Source organism: Podarcis tiliguerta (genome assembly GCF_965153285.1).
Source record: "Podarcis tiliguerta genome assembly, chromosome: 14".
Classification (NCBI taxonomy): Eukaryota; Metazoa; Chordata; class Lepidosauria; order Squamata; family Lacertidae; genus Podarcis; species Podarcis tiliguerta.
The window spans coordinates 28,592,031-28,612,090 of NC_139547.1; the positions used below are offsets into that span (position 1 = coordinate 28,592,031).

Sequence of the window (20,060 nt, forward strand, 5' to 3'; positions counted from 1 at the left end):
GGGCAATACGTTGGCCTCCTTGATTCTGCAGCAGACCCTGGCCAGGGAGACCCAAACCAATCAATATGGATCAGCCAGAGGCGGCCTGTTAGCAGCCTGGGAGGTGTGAGGCAGGCCTGTGTCTGTGGCCAGGCACCTGCAACCCACCAACACAAAAGCTCTGTCTAGAGAACACAGCGGGATACAGCAAGTTTGCATAGTTCCAACATTTAATAAACTTTAATCTCTCTAGCGTTATATCCACATCCATTAAATTAAAAAAACAAAACAACTGGCCACAGGAATTGGCTCCTTGTTTAAATTACAAGAAATTATTTGTGCACCAAAAAAGTTATGATAGAAAACGAGTCCTGGGCAGCCCGTTCTTTCCCCTGCCCACAACTGCACAGCCTCCACCTCCGCCAGCAGCAGAGAGCAGGGAACAGACCCGGAGGGAGAGAGGCAGGCGAGGCGGGCAGTGCAACCCCAGGACCAGCAACAGATTGTCATCAAGGAGGAAGAAGAAGTAGAGGAGGAGGGGGAACAAGGCACATGAGGAAAGATGGAAGCTCCAGTGACTTTGGGCAGATCCAGGGAGGGGCTGGGCACAGCTCAGTGGTCAAGCAGCAGCCGCGGCCCCCAGGCCCCCTCCCCGTGGCCCCAGAGGAATTCCTGCTCCTGCAGGAGGGAGGGCAGAGCCGCCCGCCTTGGGTTGAAGAGACACACCCATGGCATCAATCGTCCATCTCAGCCCCAACTGTCACGGGTGGGGGCAGGGGAAGAGGAGGAGGAGCCCAGCTCACCTCCCAGTCTACCAAGGCATGGGTGGGCAGGTGGCCGGCTGCACAAGGAAGAGGCCCCAAACGGTGGCACAAGCTCCGTGGATCAGTGGGAAGGGCACGGAACGGAGCAAGAGAGGAGGAGTCAGGCTCTTATTGCTGCTGGCAGGGCAGAAGGAAGGCGACGGAGCTGGGGGCCTGTGCCACTTTAACAACCCCCCCGCCCCACATTGGACGGGGCACTTTCAGCCATGCCCCTGCCTAGAGACAAAGGCTTGAGGGGCTTTCCCTGCCCCTCCCCAAGCAGCGAGGAAGGCAGCCCCGCGCAGATGCCCCTCCAACCACAGCGGAGGCAGGCAGAGAAACTGGTTCAGTCTTTAAAAAATCACTTTGGCGAGTTAAAACCAGTGCCTAGGGTGCCTGGGCGCCTTGTCCTCCAGCAGCATCCTGGCCCACACGCAGAGTGCCTCTGTCCAAGGTCCCCACCCAGCCATGGGGGGGTGAGAGAGCAGACCGGTGCAGAGCCTCTGGCCCCTTGGTCCTGCCCCTGATGCGCCGGGGGGCTGCAGGCTCATCAAAGGGTGCTTTGGTCTCTGATGAAGGCAGTCCTCTCGCCCTCCTCCTCTTCCTCAGGCCCCTCCTGCCAGGCGTCCGAAGGCAGCCCCTTGTAGGCGATGATGCCTCCGCTCTCCAGCGAATACACCTTGACCCCGCGCAGGCACAGCCCGGAGCGCAGCTGCAGCACCAGGAAGACCAGGACGAAGACCAGGACGATGAAGGCACAGCTCAGGATGGCCACCACCACGGGCAAGCGGGAGGGGCCGCCGGCAACCTGCACGCCCTCCCTGAGGAGGGTGGGTGAGGCCCGGCTGCTCTGGGTCTGGTGGGAGCACGTCTGCTCCTGGCTGTTGTAGTGGGCGTGGGCCGGGCAGGACAGACACTGGGTGGCTTCCGGGCCCAGGCAGGTGGCGCAGGACGGGTGGCAGGGCACGCAGAGGCGAGAGCTCAGCTGGGGCTCCAGGATGTTCTCCAGAGGGGGGGCCACAGTGCCCGGCGCAAAGGCAGGGGGGCACGTTTTGAGGCAGCTCTTCTGGTGGAGGTAGAAGCCCTCTTCGCACACTGCAAGGAGAGAAGGGGCAAGAGAAGGGCTCAGGCCTCCAGGCTCTGGAAGAAAAAGCCTTCAGGCAGCGCCAAGGAGCAAGGTCCGCCCCTTACCTGTGGTGGAGAGAGGGTGTGGGGTCTCTTGTCCACACAGCCCCCTCTGTGGGGGCCCCCTTTGCCCAGGAACATGGGCAGAAGATGGCATGGTTCCCATTTGCACCAAACACATTGGACAGCTTATGAAAGCTGCCCTCTGTACCCCAATCACTCAGAGCAGTGCCTAGTGGGAGGAACCTTGGTGGCAACTGCAGAGGGCCTTCTTGATAGTGGCACCCTCCCTGTGGAATGCCTTCCTTCAGATGACAAAGAGATAAATAATTACACAACTTTCAGAAAACACCTGAAGGCAGTCCTGTATCGGAAAGTTTTTAACGCTTGATGTTTTATGTTTTTAGATATGCTGTAAGCTATGCAGAGTGGCTGGGGAAACCTAGCCAAATGGGCGGGGTATAAATAATAATAATAATAAAATAATTGTTGTTGTTGTTCAGAGCAGGGCTCCAGCATAGGCTTTTCGAGTGAAGCAGGTTTGGGAGCCAGTGGAGGTGTAGCGGTTGGACTACGCCCTAGGAGACCGGGGCTCAAATCCCTGCTCAGCTGTGAAGTTCCTTGGGTGACCTTGGGCCATTTGCTGCCTCTCGACCTCATAGGGTTGTTGTTGGAAAGGAAAGACTGTGGCACCTTGAGCTCCTTGGAGAACCTGGTAGGATATGGATGCAATGAAACAAATAACTACAACAAAACTTACCCACGCAGGCCTGGCTGCTGGTCAGGGTCTTGCAGCCGCTGCTCTCAAACTGGTTGGAGAGGCTAGGGGGGTCGGTGGCCGTCCCGTACAGAACTAGAGTGAACTTGGTGAGGGTGCCTGCAGGTGGAAGGGCAGGAAGGTGTGAGGAGGAGGCAGAGCCACCCAACCTGCCCTCCTCCCACACCAGAGCCCTTCTCTGTCACTCAAGGAGTTGTGCCTGGCACCCTCTGCTGCGCAACAGCCCCCCAGAAGGGCCTAACACTGAGGAGCACTGGTTCCCAAACTGGGTGGTGGGATTACAGGGGGAGGGGGCTAAGAGGCAAGGGGGTGACTTTCAGACTCTGAAAAGCTGGTATTGCTGGATCAAGGTCATCTGTTTTGTGGAATTACATTGAATAGTTTTAATCGGCTTTTGAATAAAGGTGCAATTAATTGTTTTGAATGTTATTGTGTTATGATCTACCATTAAGGGGGTGGTGCAAACTGCTATTTGAGTAATGCTTTTTATAGGATAAGTGGGGGGGGGCACTGGGAATCAGCTTATGGAACCAAGTTTGTGAACCGTTGCTGTTGAGGCCACAGGTGGGGAAGGGGGCCACATTCAGAAGCTCAGCACAGCATCCCCATCCCTCCCTCCTTCTGTCCAGCCAGCAGCCTCTTAAACAGGCAGGGATGGCAGCTGGGGAAGCCCCCCCCCCCCCGCCTTTCTGGGGTTTCCGTCACAGGGAATTAAAACAGAGCAAGAGGGAATTAAACAGCTGTTGGGGTTGGGGGGGCGGGGAGGAAGGGAATGCCCACAGCTGGGCCCAGTAAGCGGGGGGGGGGGGGAGAGATCAGGCAGCGCTCCCAGGAGGGAGACCAAATTGCAGCTGATGTGACAAGGAGCAGAGGAAGCTGAGGGGGTGGAGAAATGACAGGTGGCTGTCACGGGGACTGGAGGGATTTGAGACAAGGGGCGGGGGGCGCTGGATGGTTGGAATATTTTTCTTCCCACAACAAGTGGGTCTGGGCGTAGAGAAGTAGGTGCCCCCCCCCCGTTACCAAAATTGTTGGCTTCACTGGTGTTCTCAATCTCCAGCACCCACTCGCCAGTGGGGTCCTCGTCCCACGAATGCGTCGTCATGAAGGCCCAGTCATTGAAGCCGTCAGCCGAGTAGTCGTGGGGCCTGGGGAGAGGACAAAAGTGAGAGGCATTGGAGGGCAGAGCCCAGAGGCAGCTTCCCAGAAGGGAGTGGGTCCAAGGAAGGCAGGGGGCTTACCGGGCAGCCAGCAAGGTGGAGCGGGTTCCCATGGGACTGACAAGGTGGATGGCTAGGTCACCCCGGCGGTTGTAGGAGAGGGTGAGCCGCGCCTGGACGTGCTCCAGCTGCCCCACATAGCTGGCCTTCCCCAGGCAGGCATCCACTTTCTGCCGCACCTCCAGGCGCTTCCCAATGTCCCTGCAGGAGGCAACAGGCACCCATGGTTAAGGCCGGAACAGGATGTGAAAGGAGCAAGAGCCCCGCCACTCCCCTTCCCGCAGGAGCTGAGATCCCTAGCCTGGCTGGATGAGGCTTTGCCAGCCAGCAGCAGCCTCAGAGGGCAGGTTGTGCAAGGCAGAACTCTGGATAAAAAAAGGATTGCAGTGGGCAGGAATGCTGGGGCTGGTCTGCTCTAGCAAGGACCACCAACCCAGCCTCATCCCTGCTCCACCCCCCGCACCCTCTGATCCCCTGAGGTCCAGCACCACAGGACCACAAGGTGTTGTCCACCAGAAGCAAAATATCCAGAATTAGCCTGAAAAGCAAACTCCAGCCCGGTCCTTGGCACTCAGCAGTGTTTGGAGGGCAGGGCAAAAGATGGGAGCAGCCCCCGCTGCAGCAACACCCTGGAGAAAGGCAGCTCTGTCCTGTCCTTGAAAAGCCTCCTCTGTCTGGTTCATGTGGACGGACAGACACTCCCTCCCTCTCTCTCTCCAGCCGCTTCCAGCCAGTTCCAGTCCACGCCAAGGGAAGCTGCAGCCACCTCTCCTTCCCCGATTTCTAGGCCACTGCCCGTTTCAGATCAGATGCTTTTTAGGATTTCTACACATTGTCTGTGCGATGTTCAAACACAGACGACACAATAGTCTAGTCCTCAAGGAGCCCCAAGCTCGTTTCACCCTCAGTAACTGGCGCCCCCTCCTTCCACACAGAGGCTGGCCCTCAGGAGGGTCTGACCCCAAACCCACCCACTCCCCGCTCCACTGTGGGGACGCACTTTGGCTCGGTGAGGATGTCCAGGACACACTTCCGCTGAGGCCCCACCGAGGTCCAGTTCCTGGCAAGAGTCACCATGGCGCCGGCGTCCAGGAGTCCATAGCCGTACGAGTGGCTGACTGCAAGCAGAGGGAGAAAGAAGGGTGTGTGAGAGGCTCAGGACCAGCCCCTGCAGCCTGCCACCACGCCAGAGTGTCATGTCCTTGGCGCCTGCTTACCTTTGCGTCCCACCCCGTTGGTGGCCCAGTCGTTGGTGTTGAGGTGGGCGGGCTTGGAGGTCTGCACAACCAGGTGCTGCATATCGCGCCAGGTCAGGTTCTTGCTGCGGAGAAGGAGCAGCCGTGTCTCACCGGAGAGGGCAAGGGTGCCAAACCCCTCATCTCCATCAGGGACCAAAGCAGCACCCCCACAAGCCCTTCTCCCCTCCCTCCCAGCCCCCTTACTTTGCTTCCAGGGCCAGGGCAATGATCCCAGCCGCCAACGGGGCAGAGGCGGAGGTGCCCGTGTGGGACTCGGTGCATTTCTGCCTCAGGTCTGTAGTCACCTGGGGAGAAGGAGGAGGAGGAGGCACAGGGTGATTGCCAGGTTGTGACCCAAAGCCCGCCCCCCAACCCCCATCACACTCAATGGAGACTCACAATCTGCTTCTCGTTCTGGCTGCCGCTGCTGTAGGTGGTGGCAAGGGTGGAGGAGCAAGCCTCGCTGTACCAGGGCACGTTCCCGTACTGGGTGGTGCTGCTGATCGAGAGGGTGTAGATGCTGTTGGTGTAGCCGTCGCAGTTGCAGCTGTCGTGCTCGCGCCCGCCATTCCCAGAAGCCCAGACGAAGATGGAGCCCAGCCCGTTGCGGCCCTGGGGTGGGGTGGGGACCAAGTCAGGCAGAGGCAAGACTAGGGGTGGAGGTGGGAGGCTTGGCAGCAGCCCAATTTCACCCCAAGGGCCACCCTTCCTCCTCCCCTGGCTGCAGACCACAGGCTCACCTGGCTGACGCCCCGGTAGAAGGCCTCTTCAGCCAAGCGGGCCGGGCCATCCACCGTCTTGCCATCGTCCTCGGGGCCCCAGCTGGCGCTGTAGATGTGGATGTGGTTGGGGTTGAGGCCCAGGGAACGGGCCTCCACAGCATCTGTCACCTCTCCATCCAGCATGCGGACACCTAAGACGATGGTACAGATGGACATCACTAATGGCACTGCTCTGGTCTGCCTTGGCAAGGCCCCACTTGGGGTCCTGTGCCCAGTTCTGGGCACCACAGCTTATTGAGGGTATTGACAAGTTGGAAGAGGTGCTTAAGAGGGTGACCGAGATGATCAAGGGTCTGGAAGCCAAGCCTTATGGGGAACGGTGGAAGGAGTTAGGTATATTTCACCTGGAGAAGGGGTGATATGGGAGCCACCTTCAAATATCTGAAGGGCTGCCACATGGAGGATGGAGCAAGCTTATTTTGTGATGCTCCAGAGTGTAGGACCCAAACTAACGGATCCAAATGACAAGAAAGGAGACTATAAGAGCTGTTTGACAGGGGAACGACCTCCTGTTCCTTTAAAAGACATCTGAAGGCAACCCTGTCTAGGGAAGTTTTTAATATCTAATGCTGTATTGTTTTTAACACTCGATTGGGAGCCGCCCAGAGTGGCTGGGAAAACTCAGCCAGATGGGTGGGGTATAAATAAATTAATTTATTATTATTATTATTATTATTATTATTATTATTATTGCTTTGCAGGAGGGTTGGATTAGATGTCTCTCGGGGTCCCTTCCAACTCTACAATTTATGATTTTAGGCTCCCTCTGGGCAGCTAACCCAGTGTGAGAAGCTGGATGAGGAGCAGAGCCCAAGGTAGAGACGATGCCCTCCTCACCTCCAATCTTGGCGTTGTAAGCAACACCTACACCACAGATGCCATTGTTGGCCACGGCAGCTACTTCGCCTGCACACCGAGTACCATGCCTGTAAGAAGGAGAGAGGGAGGTCTGACTTGAGCTGGGTGGGGAGGGACTGGCGGCCATACATTAGAATGGGGAGAAAACAGGGAGCAGGGGACAAGCAAACCTGCCCCAAACTTCTCTCCCTCTCAGTGCAGCTGAGCAACAGTCAGCGTTCGAATGGGCAAAGGCAGGGAGGGGGACAGAGCAGCATTCCCAGGGGGTAGGAAGCTCCATCCACTTTTCCTTCTACACAGTGCCATTCCCAGCCCACGTGTCCCCAGCGACCGAGCTTCCAGGACTGAGCAGAACTGGTGTTCCTCTTTCCCTGCCCAATATCTCCCATCCCTACCCAACCTCCCTCCGGAAAGGCTCCCCACCTGTTGTCATTCATTTGGGTGTAACGCGGCTGAGGGTCTGAATCCTGATCGTTCACATCAAAGCTGGCGGCAGGATCCTGAAGGAAGAAAGAATTACAGTATTGTAGAGTTGGGAGGGATCCAGGGGGATCCCTCTAGTCCAACCACCTGCGATGCGGGAATTGCAATGAAAGAGCCCAGCATCACCTCTTTCCCCGCTGGAACTGGCCTCCCCACAATCACGTTTTCTGCATCAGCAGTAAACTCCCATTTCCAAAAGCTCCAGATGTGACCCCAAGAGTCCAGAAAGGACCACTGTTCCACGTGTGATGCAAAGCGGTGCTGTGAGTGGCCACAACCAGAGGCTGAATTTGCTTGGGCTCATTCCATCACAGGCAGGGCTTGATGGGGCTGAGGAGGACTCTGGGATTTTGTTACTGCTACAAAGCTTCCCTCAGCTTGCATGCAAAAGTGGCCTCAGCTTGGGTGGGAGGGGGTTGTCTCAGGAAGACTCGCGGCCCCTTCTACCAGCCCTGCAAAGTGGGCACGGCATGTGCCAATGGAGCCCGCTCACATCCCACTCACGTAGTTGGCCTCCAGATCCGGGTGGTTCTTCTCAATGCCGTCATCCAAGATGGAGATCACGATGCCACGCCCCGTGTAGCCCTGCTGCCAGGCCTCCCGCACATTCAGGTCTCGCTGGTTCCCATTGGACTGGGGGGCAAAGGTGGGGGGAGCAGAAGGCCAGTCAGCACAGCCAGTAGGGCAACTCTAAAGGCTACAGAGTCATGTTTCGTCACACAGGGGGTGGGGTGGAGGAAACCATCTCTAACTAGACCCCAGATGCCTGGCTCACAGAATCATAGAACTGCAGAGTTGGAAAGGACTCCAAGGGTCATCTAGTCCAACCCCCTGCCATGGCAGGAATTACAGCTAAGTCTTTAAGGAAGAATCTGTAGCTGAGCATTGGGGAATGCTGGCTGCTGCTCCCTTCACTACCCCCTCCCGTTTTCCTGGAAAGTGGCAGGATCAAGCCCCACATATTCATTGGGGCAGGAGAATGCCAGCTCCAGCCTCTTGGCCCCACTATTCTATGCTAAGCAAAGAGGACTCTACAGTGGAAAGGAGGGATGGAGGAGAATCTGCTCTGCAGCAACACCTCCTTCAATGCCTGACAAGTCCCCAGCTGGAAATGGACCGTGCAAGACCCCCAGCTTTGGGGGAGAACCACTGGCACAAAGAGAACGTGCTGGGAGAGAGCCTTCTCTGTGGTGGCCCCTAAAAGCTGTGGAACTCCCTCCACAAAGAGGTGCACCTGGCACTTTCATTGCACAGCTTCTGGAGAATGCTGAAGACACACCTCTTTCCTCTTTCCTCTGGCTTCTAACTCTTATGGTGGGAAGTTGTTTTAAATTATTTGTAATGCAGGCAACTCCCAATTTACGTGGGGATTATGTTCCGAGGCACTGCCCGCATCAGTGAAATCACATATACTTGAAACACCATTGGAAATGCCTGCAAACCCCCTCTAAACCAGTGTTTCCCACACTTGGGTCTCTATCTGTTTTTTTGGACTACAACTCCCATCATCCCTAGCTAGCAAGGCCAGTGGTTAGGGATGATGGGAATTGTAGTCTGAAAAAAAACAGCTGGAGACCCAAGTTTGGGAAACACTGCTCTAAACCTATGGAAACCCTTGAAAAACCAGCACCACTCACCAGACCACCAAAATCCACCACAATCACTCCCTCCAAACCTCCTTTCTCAAATTCAAACCCTCCACAGGCCTCAAAGGTCATTGCAAAGGCTTGTGGGATTCCTGGGCAGTGTTTCTGGGCTCTCTGAGGGCCCATTTTTGCTGTTTTAAAAGTCACTCCCGGGTTTGGTGCAATGCATGTGTATGCAGTCCTGCTGAACACGTGTAAACTGAGAGTTGCCTGTATTGTTTTTAATGCTATGACCTGCCCTGGGACCTTAGGGTGAACGGCAGGTAATAAATAAATTAGCAACAACAACAGCAATGATGTTGCCCCATTCTTTAGGACAGGATCCGGATGGTGCCCCTTAGTGGCCTCTGGGACCTCCTGGCAGTCCAAGGGCCGGGGCGGATTCTGTTCCGGGGCGGTGGCAGCTCCTGTGAGCTCAGTCATGGAGGGGGCTTTGTTCCCAGGCTGCCACTAATCCTCCAGGCAGGGAGGGAGTGATTAACTCTGTGGGAGGGGATTAGCAGTCACATCAGGGCGCCCTTGCCCAACCACCATGTGGGTGGAAGGGCATGGCTGGCAGCAGCCCTGGGGAGGGCAGAATCCAGTGCCTGTTGCCTGGTGGCTTCTGCTTCCCTTCATCATCACGCCCCCCCTCCCTTCCCACTTACCAGGTACCACTGCTGAGGGAACTTGGGGTCTGAGGGCTCCAAGAAGGTGTCCCGCTTTGTCCGGCGCTTGGACACCTGCTGCTCCAGCCAGTGCACCTGGGGAGGCAAAAGGCAGAAAAGGCACTGAAGGGCAGCCTACCAAGTGCACCCTTGGGTGCGAGGAGCAACCAGGTCCCCATGGAGGTGGCTGGCAGGGGCACAGTTGCTGGCAAGAATGACAGGGTGCTTTGCGGAAAGATCTTGGCACCCGCAGGGGTGAAGCTCAGTTCAGCCACGCACAAAGTGGGCTCTCGAACCCCACAACGCCCAGGAGGACCAGGGTCAGTCAGGCCAGGGACATCCTTGGCCAAATGTGGAGGGGACCCATCCCTTCCCCTATTGCCACCCATAGGGAGACCAGAATGAATCAGGCAGCCACCAAAATGCCTGGCAGGGTGGGCTCCACCCTCTCATCTCTTTCTTGGACCAGGTCAGGCCAGTGGCCCACCTAGCTCAGCGTCGTCTGCACTGACTGGCAGCAATGTAGTGCCATTGCAGTTATTGCAGTGTCGGGCTAGGATTCCGTTCACATCCCCAGGCATGAGGATCACTGGCTGGCCTTGGGCCAGTTGCTGTATTGCCCAGCCTGCCTCCCAGGATTGTTGTGAGGGTGATATGGCAGGAGACACCCTGGAGGAAGGGAAGGGTAATGAAGAGCCAGAATTGCAGGGGAGGAGGTGGCCCAGACAGGCTGTTAATCCTCTGGGATTTCTTCTGCAGCCCAAAATGGAACCAGGATATCAGGCCCATCTGGTTTAAAACCAGCCTGATTAGACACCCTCCACAGCCTATCCCAGAACCAGCCCCAGGCCATGTGCAGAGCACAAAAGTGCCCGGTCGAGGCATGCTGGAGGCAGAAAGCCCCTCTGCTCTCTCCACCATGGGAGCTCAGCCAAAAGCCTCAAGCAGGAGCCCACCCCAGCTGTCTCCAGGAGAAGCGGGCACCAAAGCCCTCCAGTTTATCAGGCCTGCATTGACTAGAACCAGGGCTTCTGTGCTCTGTAGCACCCCCATGGTGACTGCCTCTCACTTGGAACAGGTTCCCTGCTTCTGTGGACTCACCTGTGGCTCTCTGCCCAGATAGCTGTGGTGGGACCGGTGTGGGGAGAGGGAACGCTTGGCCAGCCCTCGGTGATGGAAGTGGTAATAGTCTCCAACGATCTAGGGTGGGGGAGAAAGGAGGAATGAATGAGACAAAAAATCTCCCATGTGTCGGTCCAAGCAGGGCAGCCCGAGATAGCACAAGGCAGAGGGGGAGGCTCTCCATGGGTCAGTATAGCCCCACATGCTGGCACCCAGCTACATGGAGGGGACGGAGGAGAGGCCAAATCCAGGAGCTCCCCCCCCCCCGCCCATCCCCATGAAGGCCACCAGCTGGCTCCTGCTCCTTCCCCACATGCTGCCTGCAGGGCCTGGCTAAGATGCTAAGAAGATTCTTATGTAAATCTCTAATCTTTAAACAAACCCCTCAAAAGAAGGGCAGGGTGAGAGCAGCAGCTCCTCAAGTGACCTCATGGCGCTGGGCCCAAGTGGCAGAGAGGAGGAGGAAGGAAAAGGGCAGCTTGCTGGCCTCCCTAGAGATGGCACAGGAGGAGGAGGGGGAGAGCTATGCCAAGCGGACACTTGAGGGACTCCCACCTAAGCCTTGCCAACGACAGGCTCCTACTCCCTTCCAGTGTCCAGTGTGCAGCCTCCCAGGCGACAATTTCTGAAGGTTCCCTCTCATTTCTCACACCCACACTCTTAGCAGGGCACAGACCACCACTGCAGGCAAAGGCAGGAGGATAGGGTATGCCAGCAGGTCAAAAGGGTTGCCCTCTGCGAAGAGGAAGCTCAAGGGAAGGAAGAAAGCAGGCATGGAGGTCCCACAGCAGTTGTGGTTGACCCCTCTTGCCCTATTCTCTTCTTGGCTGCAAGGCTCACAGGGGAAGTCCCTTTTAGCCTAGCCAACATTACAAGGTTGCTGTGAGGATGAAAAAAGGGAACTCCACGACCACCGTGGAATTGTCTCTGCTTGGAGAAAGACGGGTACAGGAGTATTTATCAGCGTCCACAGCCCAACAGCAGCCCCTGGCCCCAACAGAGGCTCACCAGAGGCTCCTCCCAGGACACTTTCAGCCTGCACATTCCAGGGGCTGAAGCCTCCACTCCCAACGCTCAATTGCAAAAAAAGGGGTCGCGCAATTCCCCCCTCCCCAGAAGACAGCTGAAGAGAATTGCAGGGCATTTTGCCATAGAAACAAGGGCTTAAGTGTAAGGGGACACCAGCTCCTGCCCCGAGAATTGGCACTGTGCCAGCGCTGGGGGCAATTCGCAGACAGAGCGTCACTGCCAGGCAGAGAGGAGAGGGAGGTGCCCCACCCTGGTGGGCTCCAGCCTTAGCAAGGAGAGGTTCTTCTGACCCCCCCAGCCCCTAGCTGAATGCGGCACAAGCCCTCAACTGGGCAGTGGGGCCTGCCCCAGGTCTTCAAGGAAGGGAGTCCCCTCTTCCCAGATCCCTTTGCCTTCTTCCTGGGAGTGCCTCAGAACCCCGAGCTAGTTGTTGCCTGCCCCACGCCTGGCTTTGCACCAGGCCCTGGCTCCCTGCCCTATTTTCCCCAAAACAAACAGGATTCCCCTTTGCAGGGCCTCTTGCCTTGGCTGCTGCCCGCAGGTGCCAGCACCACAAACCTGCTCAGCCTGCCCTAGGAAGGAGCCAGGAGCCACAACGGGCACTTAGGGGGTACAGCAGCACAGGCCAGGGCAGGAAGGAAGAAGCATGACCCACAGAGGCCTGACACCCCACTCCTTAGCTCCACTCCTGGGCCTTAGGCTGCGCCGGACGGAGCCCTGGTCCATTCCAGTTGTTCCAGGGGCAAAACATTCCTCACTGATGAACAAAAGGAATTTCACTGAACAGCTTCTTTCCTGCCTCCGGAATCAAAGGCCCAGTGGCAGAGACAGCCCACTTCTGAATAACTACCTCCTCCACGTGCCCCCTGCCCCAGGGGTCTTGGGTCTTCTGCAGAGTATTCTACCCCTCCACCCCAGCCCAACTGAGCCTGAGCACCAGCCTGCTGCACAGTACCTCCCCTCACTGGGCTCACAGGATCTGACCAGGACTGGAAGGGTAGGATGCTCTGCAGAAGCTCAGCACCCGGAACGGAAGACTCTGTTGCCATGTCGTCCGCCACCACCCACATCCAGCTCCAAGGGATAGTTCAACCCCCAGAAATCACAGCAGGGAAAGGTTGTTACCTCATGTGCAAGGCCAGAACGCCTGGCTCTCATCGCCTGGGCGGTGGAGGCCTTGAGTTGGCGAGGGAGGAAGCGGTGAAGGGGCAATTGCAACCAGGAGCTGGCAAATGGCAAGCAGCCTGGATTGATCCTCATGCGAAGAAGAAGACCAAAGTGTGATAGAAGTTTATAAAAATTATGCACAGCGTGGGAAAAAGTGGGTAGTGCACGTTTTGCTCCCTTCCCAACACTAGAACTCATGCATGGACATCCAATAAAGCTGACTATTGGAAGGTTCAAGACTGATGAAGTCATTCTTCACGAAATTTAACTATGGGACTCATGCCCACAAGAGGCAGTGATGGCCATCAACTTGGATGGCTTTAAAAGACGATTGGAGAAATTCAGGGAGGAGAGGGCAATCAATGACTACTAGCAGAGTGGCTATGCTCTGCCTCCACAGTTGGAAACCACAGGAGGAGAGAGTTGCCCTTGTGCTCAGGTCCTGCTTGCAAGTTTCCCAGAAGGGGCACCTGATTGCAGGACGTTCACTGCGAGAACAGAAAACTGAATAGATAGGCCCCATTTGGCTTGATCCAGCAGGTTCTTCTTACATTCTCAGCTCCAAAGGAAAAGCTTGCTTTGTCCCCCGAAGATGCTCTAGCAGGCCAAGCCCCCGCCCTGCCCCCCAACCAAGCTTCACTCTGGAGTCAGGGCTTATCAAGACTGTGCCATGTTTTCTAGCCACAGGTCCACACTTTCTAGGTCCATGTGGTTTTTTGAGTGTGTTTCGCCGCTTCCCCTGGGAAAACCCACTGTTTACTGTTGAATTGGAACAAATGGTAATCAGTTTTTCCACGGATTCCCTTTCGCTCCAATTCAGCGGTTTTTCCAAGGATAGCGGCAACACCTACATATAAAATCACTTGGACACGGACCTAGAAAGTGCAGGCCAGTGGCAGGAAAGTGTGGTGCAGAAGGAAGTCTGGGTGAGCTCTAAAGCAGCTGGTGAGCTCAGCAAGTGAGGAAGCCTCTGAGCCTCCCTCTAAGGCAGCCACATGACCAGGGGAGGAGGTGGGAATGGGGTGCTGCACCTCCCTGTCAACTGCTTTCAACACAGCCAGCCCAACAGAGCTGGACTCCCTCATCTCCCCCTGGAGCAAGAGATCCAATCCATCCCGAGTGCCAGCCCCACCCTGCAGTCAGTCCTGCCCTAGGTGGGCTTCAGCGAAGCTCATCAGCACCGTTCAATCCCATATGCTTTGTCAATACTGGTCAATGCCACGTCTTCCCACTCCAGTCAAGGGTGAAAGGATTCAAGAGTTGCAGGGCAACAAAGAGCGTGGTATGAAATCCCACCGGATGAGAACAAGGGGTGGCCTCAAGGTAGGCAAACAGCCCCAGGGCACACAGTGTCCGATCCCACATGCAGGTGAAGTGCAAACAGCCTCAGGGGGCAGGCTGTGCTTTTGACCTTTCCAAATCTGCCCAGAAGATGATGCAACTGGCAACTCCATGCCTGCTGCCAAGCAAAGCTTGCATTAGTCGTGCGTCAACATAGGGCAGCTGGGCCCACCACCATCTCCAAGATACGAGGCTCCTGGGGCAAAGAGAACCAACCAGCCACTCCCAAAAGTCGCTTTCCAAGAGGCAGCAACAAATGCCCTTTTGTAAGGTGCATAAGCATCACCTTTCCACCTGTAGGGAGTTTAACTGAAGCACATTCAACCAGAAAGGACAAGGAAAAAGGTAGAGCAGCCTGCTGCCACTGGAGCCACATTCCACCTTCAGCACATCAAGCAACACCTCCCACCCACCACAGCCAGCCCCACTGCAGAGCACAGGAAAATATTCTGCCAAAGGCCTACAAAAAACTCAGTGCAACTCCTGAAAGCAAATTGAACTGTAGGTTGTAGGAGAAGGAAAACCAGCCATATCACACCATAGTCGCTGGCCAATCCCACCTGGGCAAACACTGGTTCCTCATCCCAATCTCAGCTAGCTCTCAACACCCAACAGACTTTCCCAGGTGGAGTTTCCAGCTCGCCCACCACAGCCAAGCACCCTGCCTCTATTGTTAGCACCTCTCAGTGCCTCCATGCATGGAAAAGAGCCCCTCCCTCAGACCCCAGCAACGAGGAGAGCAGCAGGCCTGCCTCAAACCCAGCAAGGTTCTTGGCTTCAGCATTTGTTTCATGGATTAAATATTTCTCTTCTAAAGGCAGCAGCACCACACCTGGCCTTCTTCTTTACCCCTTCCAAGCCCCGCATCAAGGGCTGCTCCCTCCCTCCCTTAGCCCATTTCAGCTTCCCTTCAGGTTTGGGGTTGCACTAGCTCCAGGGAGGCTGCAGGCTTCACTCACCGGGCCCAAGTTGAGGAATCCATGCTTCTTGGCCAGCCGCTCCGCTTCCTGTGGCCCAGCAGGGACTAGGACGGCCCAGGTGTTGGTGTAGACGTGCTGGCCAAGCACTTCTCTGGCCAGGAGAGCTAGGGCCCCAATCAGAGTCCACAACAACAGCAGCCAGGGTGGCCTCAGATCCATGAAAGCCGGGAAAGGGGGGAGCCCAGGGAGCACCTCAAAGCAGGCCCTCACTCTGCCGCCCAGCAAGGCCCCAGTCAGTCCGAGGCAGCATCGGGGCTAGCGGTCAGGAGGGGAGAGCAGGAGCCAAACCTTGAGGGTGTCACCTGTGCAGCACCTGGGGAGAGAAAAGGAGAGATTCAGATCCTGGACAGAGACTAGCAAAAGGCCAGGATGATGAGGAGGAGCCACACACAGACCTGCTCATGGGCACCTCAGCACAGGCTTGATGTGCCACCACCCCAAAGGTCTGTCCCACACCCCAGGATGCAGAGAAGTGTGGCAAGTAAGCTGTTCCGGCACCCAGCATGCTGAGATCCCTTCCCAGAGCTCCTTGCCCCCCAATGACCATCAGGTGCCTCCTCCTCGTCCCCTCCCTTAACCCTCCCCAGGAAAAGGGCCCTGCTCCCAAGAGCTGAAGAGGCTGCTTGTTCAGGAGGGGCGAGGAACGGCCAGGGCTCTTTTGGCCAGACAGGCACTCATCCACTTGGGTGGCCTAGCAGGGCTGAAAACTCCAGCGGGAGGCTCCTGGGCCAGGCTGGCCCCAGGGGCAAACTGACAAAAAGAGCTCCCCTACCTACTTCACAGGCCTTGAGCAAAGAGAGAGGCTGGGCTGCAGCTGAACTACCTGGGAGTGACCTGAGGAAGCCACGCTTGGCTCAAAAGACGTTTTAGGGAAGGTTTCAAGGCCGGGAGGCTCTGACTCGGGTTCTTGAAAAGCCAAGAAGGGATCAGCCCCCCACACCCATTGCTGAGGCAGCTTAACCCTCCTCTAATCAGAGGCTCTGGAATTCTATGAGGGGGCGAAGAATGTGCAATTAGACTTTGGCAAACTGTATTTGCATATGGTTATAGGCAACTATGAACTGTCCTGGGATTATTATTTTTAATTGAAGGGGTATAAAATATCTTAAGCAGATACTTGCAGAATGTGGAAATTTGCAGTTCCGCATTTCCCACACTTCTTTGGAAAGCTACTGAGAAGGCAGAGGTGGGGCTTATGGAGACACAAGATAAACAGGGGTCAACAAGTCTGCAGGGATGGGCAGGGACCAACAACGCCCACAAATTACCTCCTCAGAATCCCTCCTGCAACACTTGGGGAAACTCAAAGCTCTATCTGGCCCTGGGCTTTCACCCCAGTTCCACCTCCCTATGCTGCTATGTCAACCTTCTGCACCAAGGCAGGCAGGATGCAAATTGCTCCACTCACCTCCCAGGGACACAGAAAGTGGGGGAATATCAAAAAGGCACACTTGATAGAGGGTAGGTGCGTGGAAGAACAAGAAGAACCTGGGACTCAGGACCACTGTGAAGCTAACCATGCAGCAGAGACTACAAAGCACTCCATTGTTGGCTTAGCAATAAGGAACTTAGACTTTGGAACAGAACCTGAAGGATCATTTGCTCTCTGCAAGGCCAGAGTCTCCTCTCTTCTATGTCACCCAAACCCTCATGCCAACAACACATAACCAGAAGTGACCCAAGGTGGGACGGATCAGAGGTGATCTTCCGTACTACCAGTTATGAAGCTGCTGCTGCTGCCACCACCAGAGTCAAGCCTTTGGTCCGCCTACCTCAATATGGCTTCCTCCAATGGGCAGGGTCTCAGGCACAGAGGATGGTCTTTCCCAACAGCACTGGCCACCTGCTCCTGCTCCTTGGAGATGCTGCTGGGAACTGAACCCGGGAGATTCTGCAGGCACAGCAGCTGGTCTGCCCCTGAAGCAGAATCCAGTCCCCTGAGATCACGGTCTCCAGCAGGCTTGGCCGCTCCCCGCAGATGGCAACCAGTTCCTAACACATACACCCTGTGCCATCAGCTGTGCTCCTGGGTCCTTTATGACCTGGCCCTTCTAGGTCGATCTGTGGCCAGGGCCGCTCTGCCACATCTAAAATCCTGACAATAAAACTTCTTCATTGAGACAATGCTGCAAAACGAGGGGCCCTCAAGACACTGCTAAACAACTCCCATATGGCTAAGAGGAGGGACACAGATGTTGTTCTCTATGGGAACAAGCTTATTCCTTTAACTGAGGGGCCCAGAGGGATAGGGGAACAGAAGCAGCTCCTGTGGTTCAATGCCAGGAAGTTTTGAAATGCCATAAAGAGGAGAGGGAGTGGCAGCTGCATGCCAGGCCAGGCAGGAGGAGATGGAAGAGTCTGTCTGAATGGAAAACCAGAGGAGTTTCCATCCCCAGGCAACAAGGCAGCAGAAGAGTGTCTCTTACAGCAGGAAGGGAAGTGTGTTAACCCTTAGAAGTATGCAAACCCAAACTCATGACACACCACAAAAGCCTCATCTTCTTTGGCAATCACTTGTAGCCGACTAAAATTGTCTTCCGTGAAAATGGTCTTAACAATGAGTCTGTAAATGACTGTGGAGGCCAAAGGCTCAATCCATGACCAGAGAGAAAGTGGCTTAGGGACTTTCATCCTGTGACCTCTTTGGGCACAGCACCAAGCTGGGCAGAAAACCAGAGGCCCAACAACCACGCTATGTCCACAGGCAGCTGAAGAAAGAGCACCGGGGTGGGAGAACGGTTGACATTTTCCCCCCAGAGCCAGTTGGAGAGCTTCTCCAGGCAGACTCTGGTACACCTGGTTAAATCCCTCCCACTCCCGCCTTAAGCACACTTGGATTCCCCTGAAGACACAGACCCACACACACCAGCTTGCCCCACATGAGCCTAGGCACACCAAGAGGCCACCCGTGCCCTGGGAACATCCGCTGAGCCTTCTAGCCCCAGGGAGACTGCAAGCAGGCAGAATCCAGACGCTCTTGCGACAGCACACCTACAGAGGGAAGGGCTGGGGAAAAGAGCACCCAGAAGTGGCGAGGACTATGACAGCATCGACTCATTTCCTTAGAAGCGGGAGGACAGTGCAGCTGGACAGAAAGCAGTCAGCCTCGCCAGCTCAGCCGGCAGCCGCCATCCCCACCTTCCCGGTGGAAGCTAAGCGGTGGCCTTGTATCCCCCCCTCCCACCCTAGGACAACTCCAGAGTAGCCAGGTCCCCCGTATGGTACCCCAAGATATTGGCAACCCACTTCTCTCTGCTTATTAAATGGGGGTCCAATCCGTGGGACCCTTCCCCCGTTTCATAGGGGGCGGGGAAGTGGTCCGGGGGAACTTTCTCGGGGCTGCCGGGCCGTCGCTTCCGTCGGGAAGGCCACGTCCACGCCGACTTCTGCCTGACCCCCCAGCGCAGCGCAGCTGGCCGCCCAGGCTCGTCTGGCAGGCAGAGTGACTCACGCCTCCCTCGCCGCGGTTAAAGACGGAAAGCCGGAGGAGACGGCGAAGGAGGAAAACAAGCCACGCCAAAGAGGGGAGGTTGCCCTTGGGGGGTCCTGCCGCCGACAGGCCCGGCTGAAGACGGCCTCGGGAATGTGCCATGCCCCGAGTGGGCATTGCTCGGGGAGGCCGGCAAGGGCCAGGCGCCACCTGCGCCGCCTCCCGGGGACCTCACACTACTCGGCTTCAAGCGTCACGGCCGCGCCGTCGGGAAAGACCTGGCCGAGCCCTTCTCCAGCCAGGGCCGTCGGGGAAGCTTCCCTCGGGAAGGGCCCAGGCGGGTCGAGCGAGAAAAACCCCGTCCCGTCGCCTCCAGGGGGACGGGCAGCAGCAGCAACAGGGCGGACGGACCGACTGCTAGATAGCTCGCTTCCCCCCCCCGGCCCCTGCCCGAAACACCGGCCGCTGCCTTACCGGGCCGCCGCTAGCTGCTCCTCTCCTCCGAAGGGCTCCTGCGTCTGGCAGCGCCCGCCCGACCCGTCTGGCCCCTTTATGGGCGGCGGCAGGAGCAGCGTCACCTAGACGGGAGGGAAGGACCGGGAAGCCCAGCCCGGAGGAGCCCCCGCCCCGCGGGCAGCAGCAGGAGGCGGAGGCGCGGCGCTTGTTTACTCCCAGGAACCGCCGGACGGACCGGAGAGGGGGCGGCCCTCTACGGCTCCTCCTCCCGACGAGGGGCACCGAGAGCGCAGGCGAAAAGGCAGGCAGGGAAGCGGGCGGGCGCCCCCGGATGCCGTCACTCCCGACTGCAGCAGCGAGCAGGAGAGGCGGGCCTTCTTTGGGCCCCCTGCCCGCTTGCCCGAAAGGAGGAAGCGCCCCCCGGGCGGGCGGGCGAGCAGAGAAAAGGAACCTGGAAGCGCCTATGGGCCGCCCCATCTGCCAGCAGCCACGGCGATTCCAAGGCCGGCCCTTCGCCTGTGCCAAGGCTGCGGCTCTTGGCTTGGCCTGGCCTGACCACCGGCTCCCGGGCTTGGCCCGAGCGCTTCCCGTGCATGAAGCGAGTGAGCGGTCCTCTCCGGAGCGCTGAGCAGCTGGCCTCGGGTTACCCGAGCAGGTCACCGGAATCCTGCGCAGCAGCGCCGGCCTCTGCCGCCGATTTTGTGTGCCCTGTGAGGGCAGCTGTTTGTTACTTTTCTGCTTTGACTGCCAGGGAGGGGACGAAGTGCTTGTGCCAAAACAACTTGGCTGCCCTGGGCTCCCTTACCCCCCCCCCCCGAACGTCAGACGAGCCTGCTGTGTCAGATCAGACCCGCATCTAGCCCAGCAGGTGAACCGTCTTTCCTCTCCCTCCCTTGGCAGGTAGCTGCCCGTTCCTTCCCCATACGGTCCCCTCTGGTTCGTCTTCCTTCAACCAGAAATCAAACGGGTGGGACGG

The 20,060-nt window shown here is 57.1% G+C and overlaps 1 protein-coding gene across 1 annotated transcript; it reads right to left on the reverse strand.

The window, feature by feature from the left end:
* Nucleotides 1–191: 191 nt before the first annotated feature.
* On the reverse strand, nt 192–19,789 carry FURIN (furin, paired basic amino acid cleaving enzyme). Its single transcript, XM_083412397.1, has 16 exons — nt 19,103–19,789; nt 15,178–15,511; nt 10,661–10,759; nt 9,560–9,655; nt 7,771–7,899; nt 7,207–7,283; nt 6,763–6,851; nt 5,884–6,056; nt 5,543–5,755; nt 5,348–5,448; nt 5,123–5,226; nt 4,906–5,023; nt 3,927–4,106; nt 3,709–3,833; nt 2,668–2,784; nt 192–1,877 (listed from the first exon to the last, which is right to left on the reverse strand). The coding sequence occupies exons 2-16, from the start codon at nt 15,355–15,357 to the stop codon at nt 1,333–1,335; spliced, it is 2,346 nt and encodes a 781-aa protein (XP_083268523.1). The 5' UTR covers nt 15,358–15,511; nt 19,103–19,789; the 3' UTR covers nt 192–1,332.
* Nucleotides 19,790–20,060: the final 271 nt, after the last annotated feature.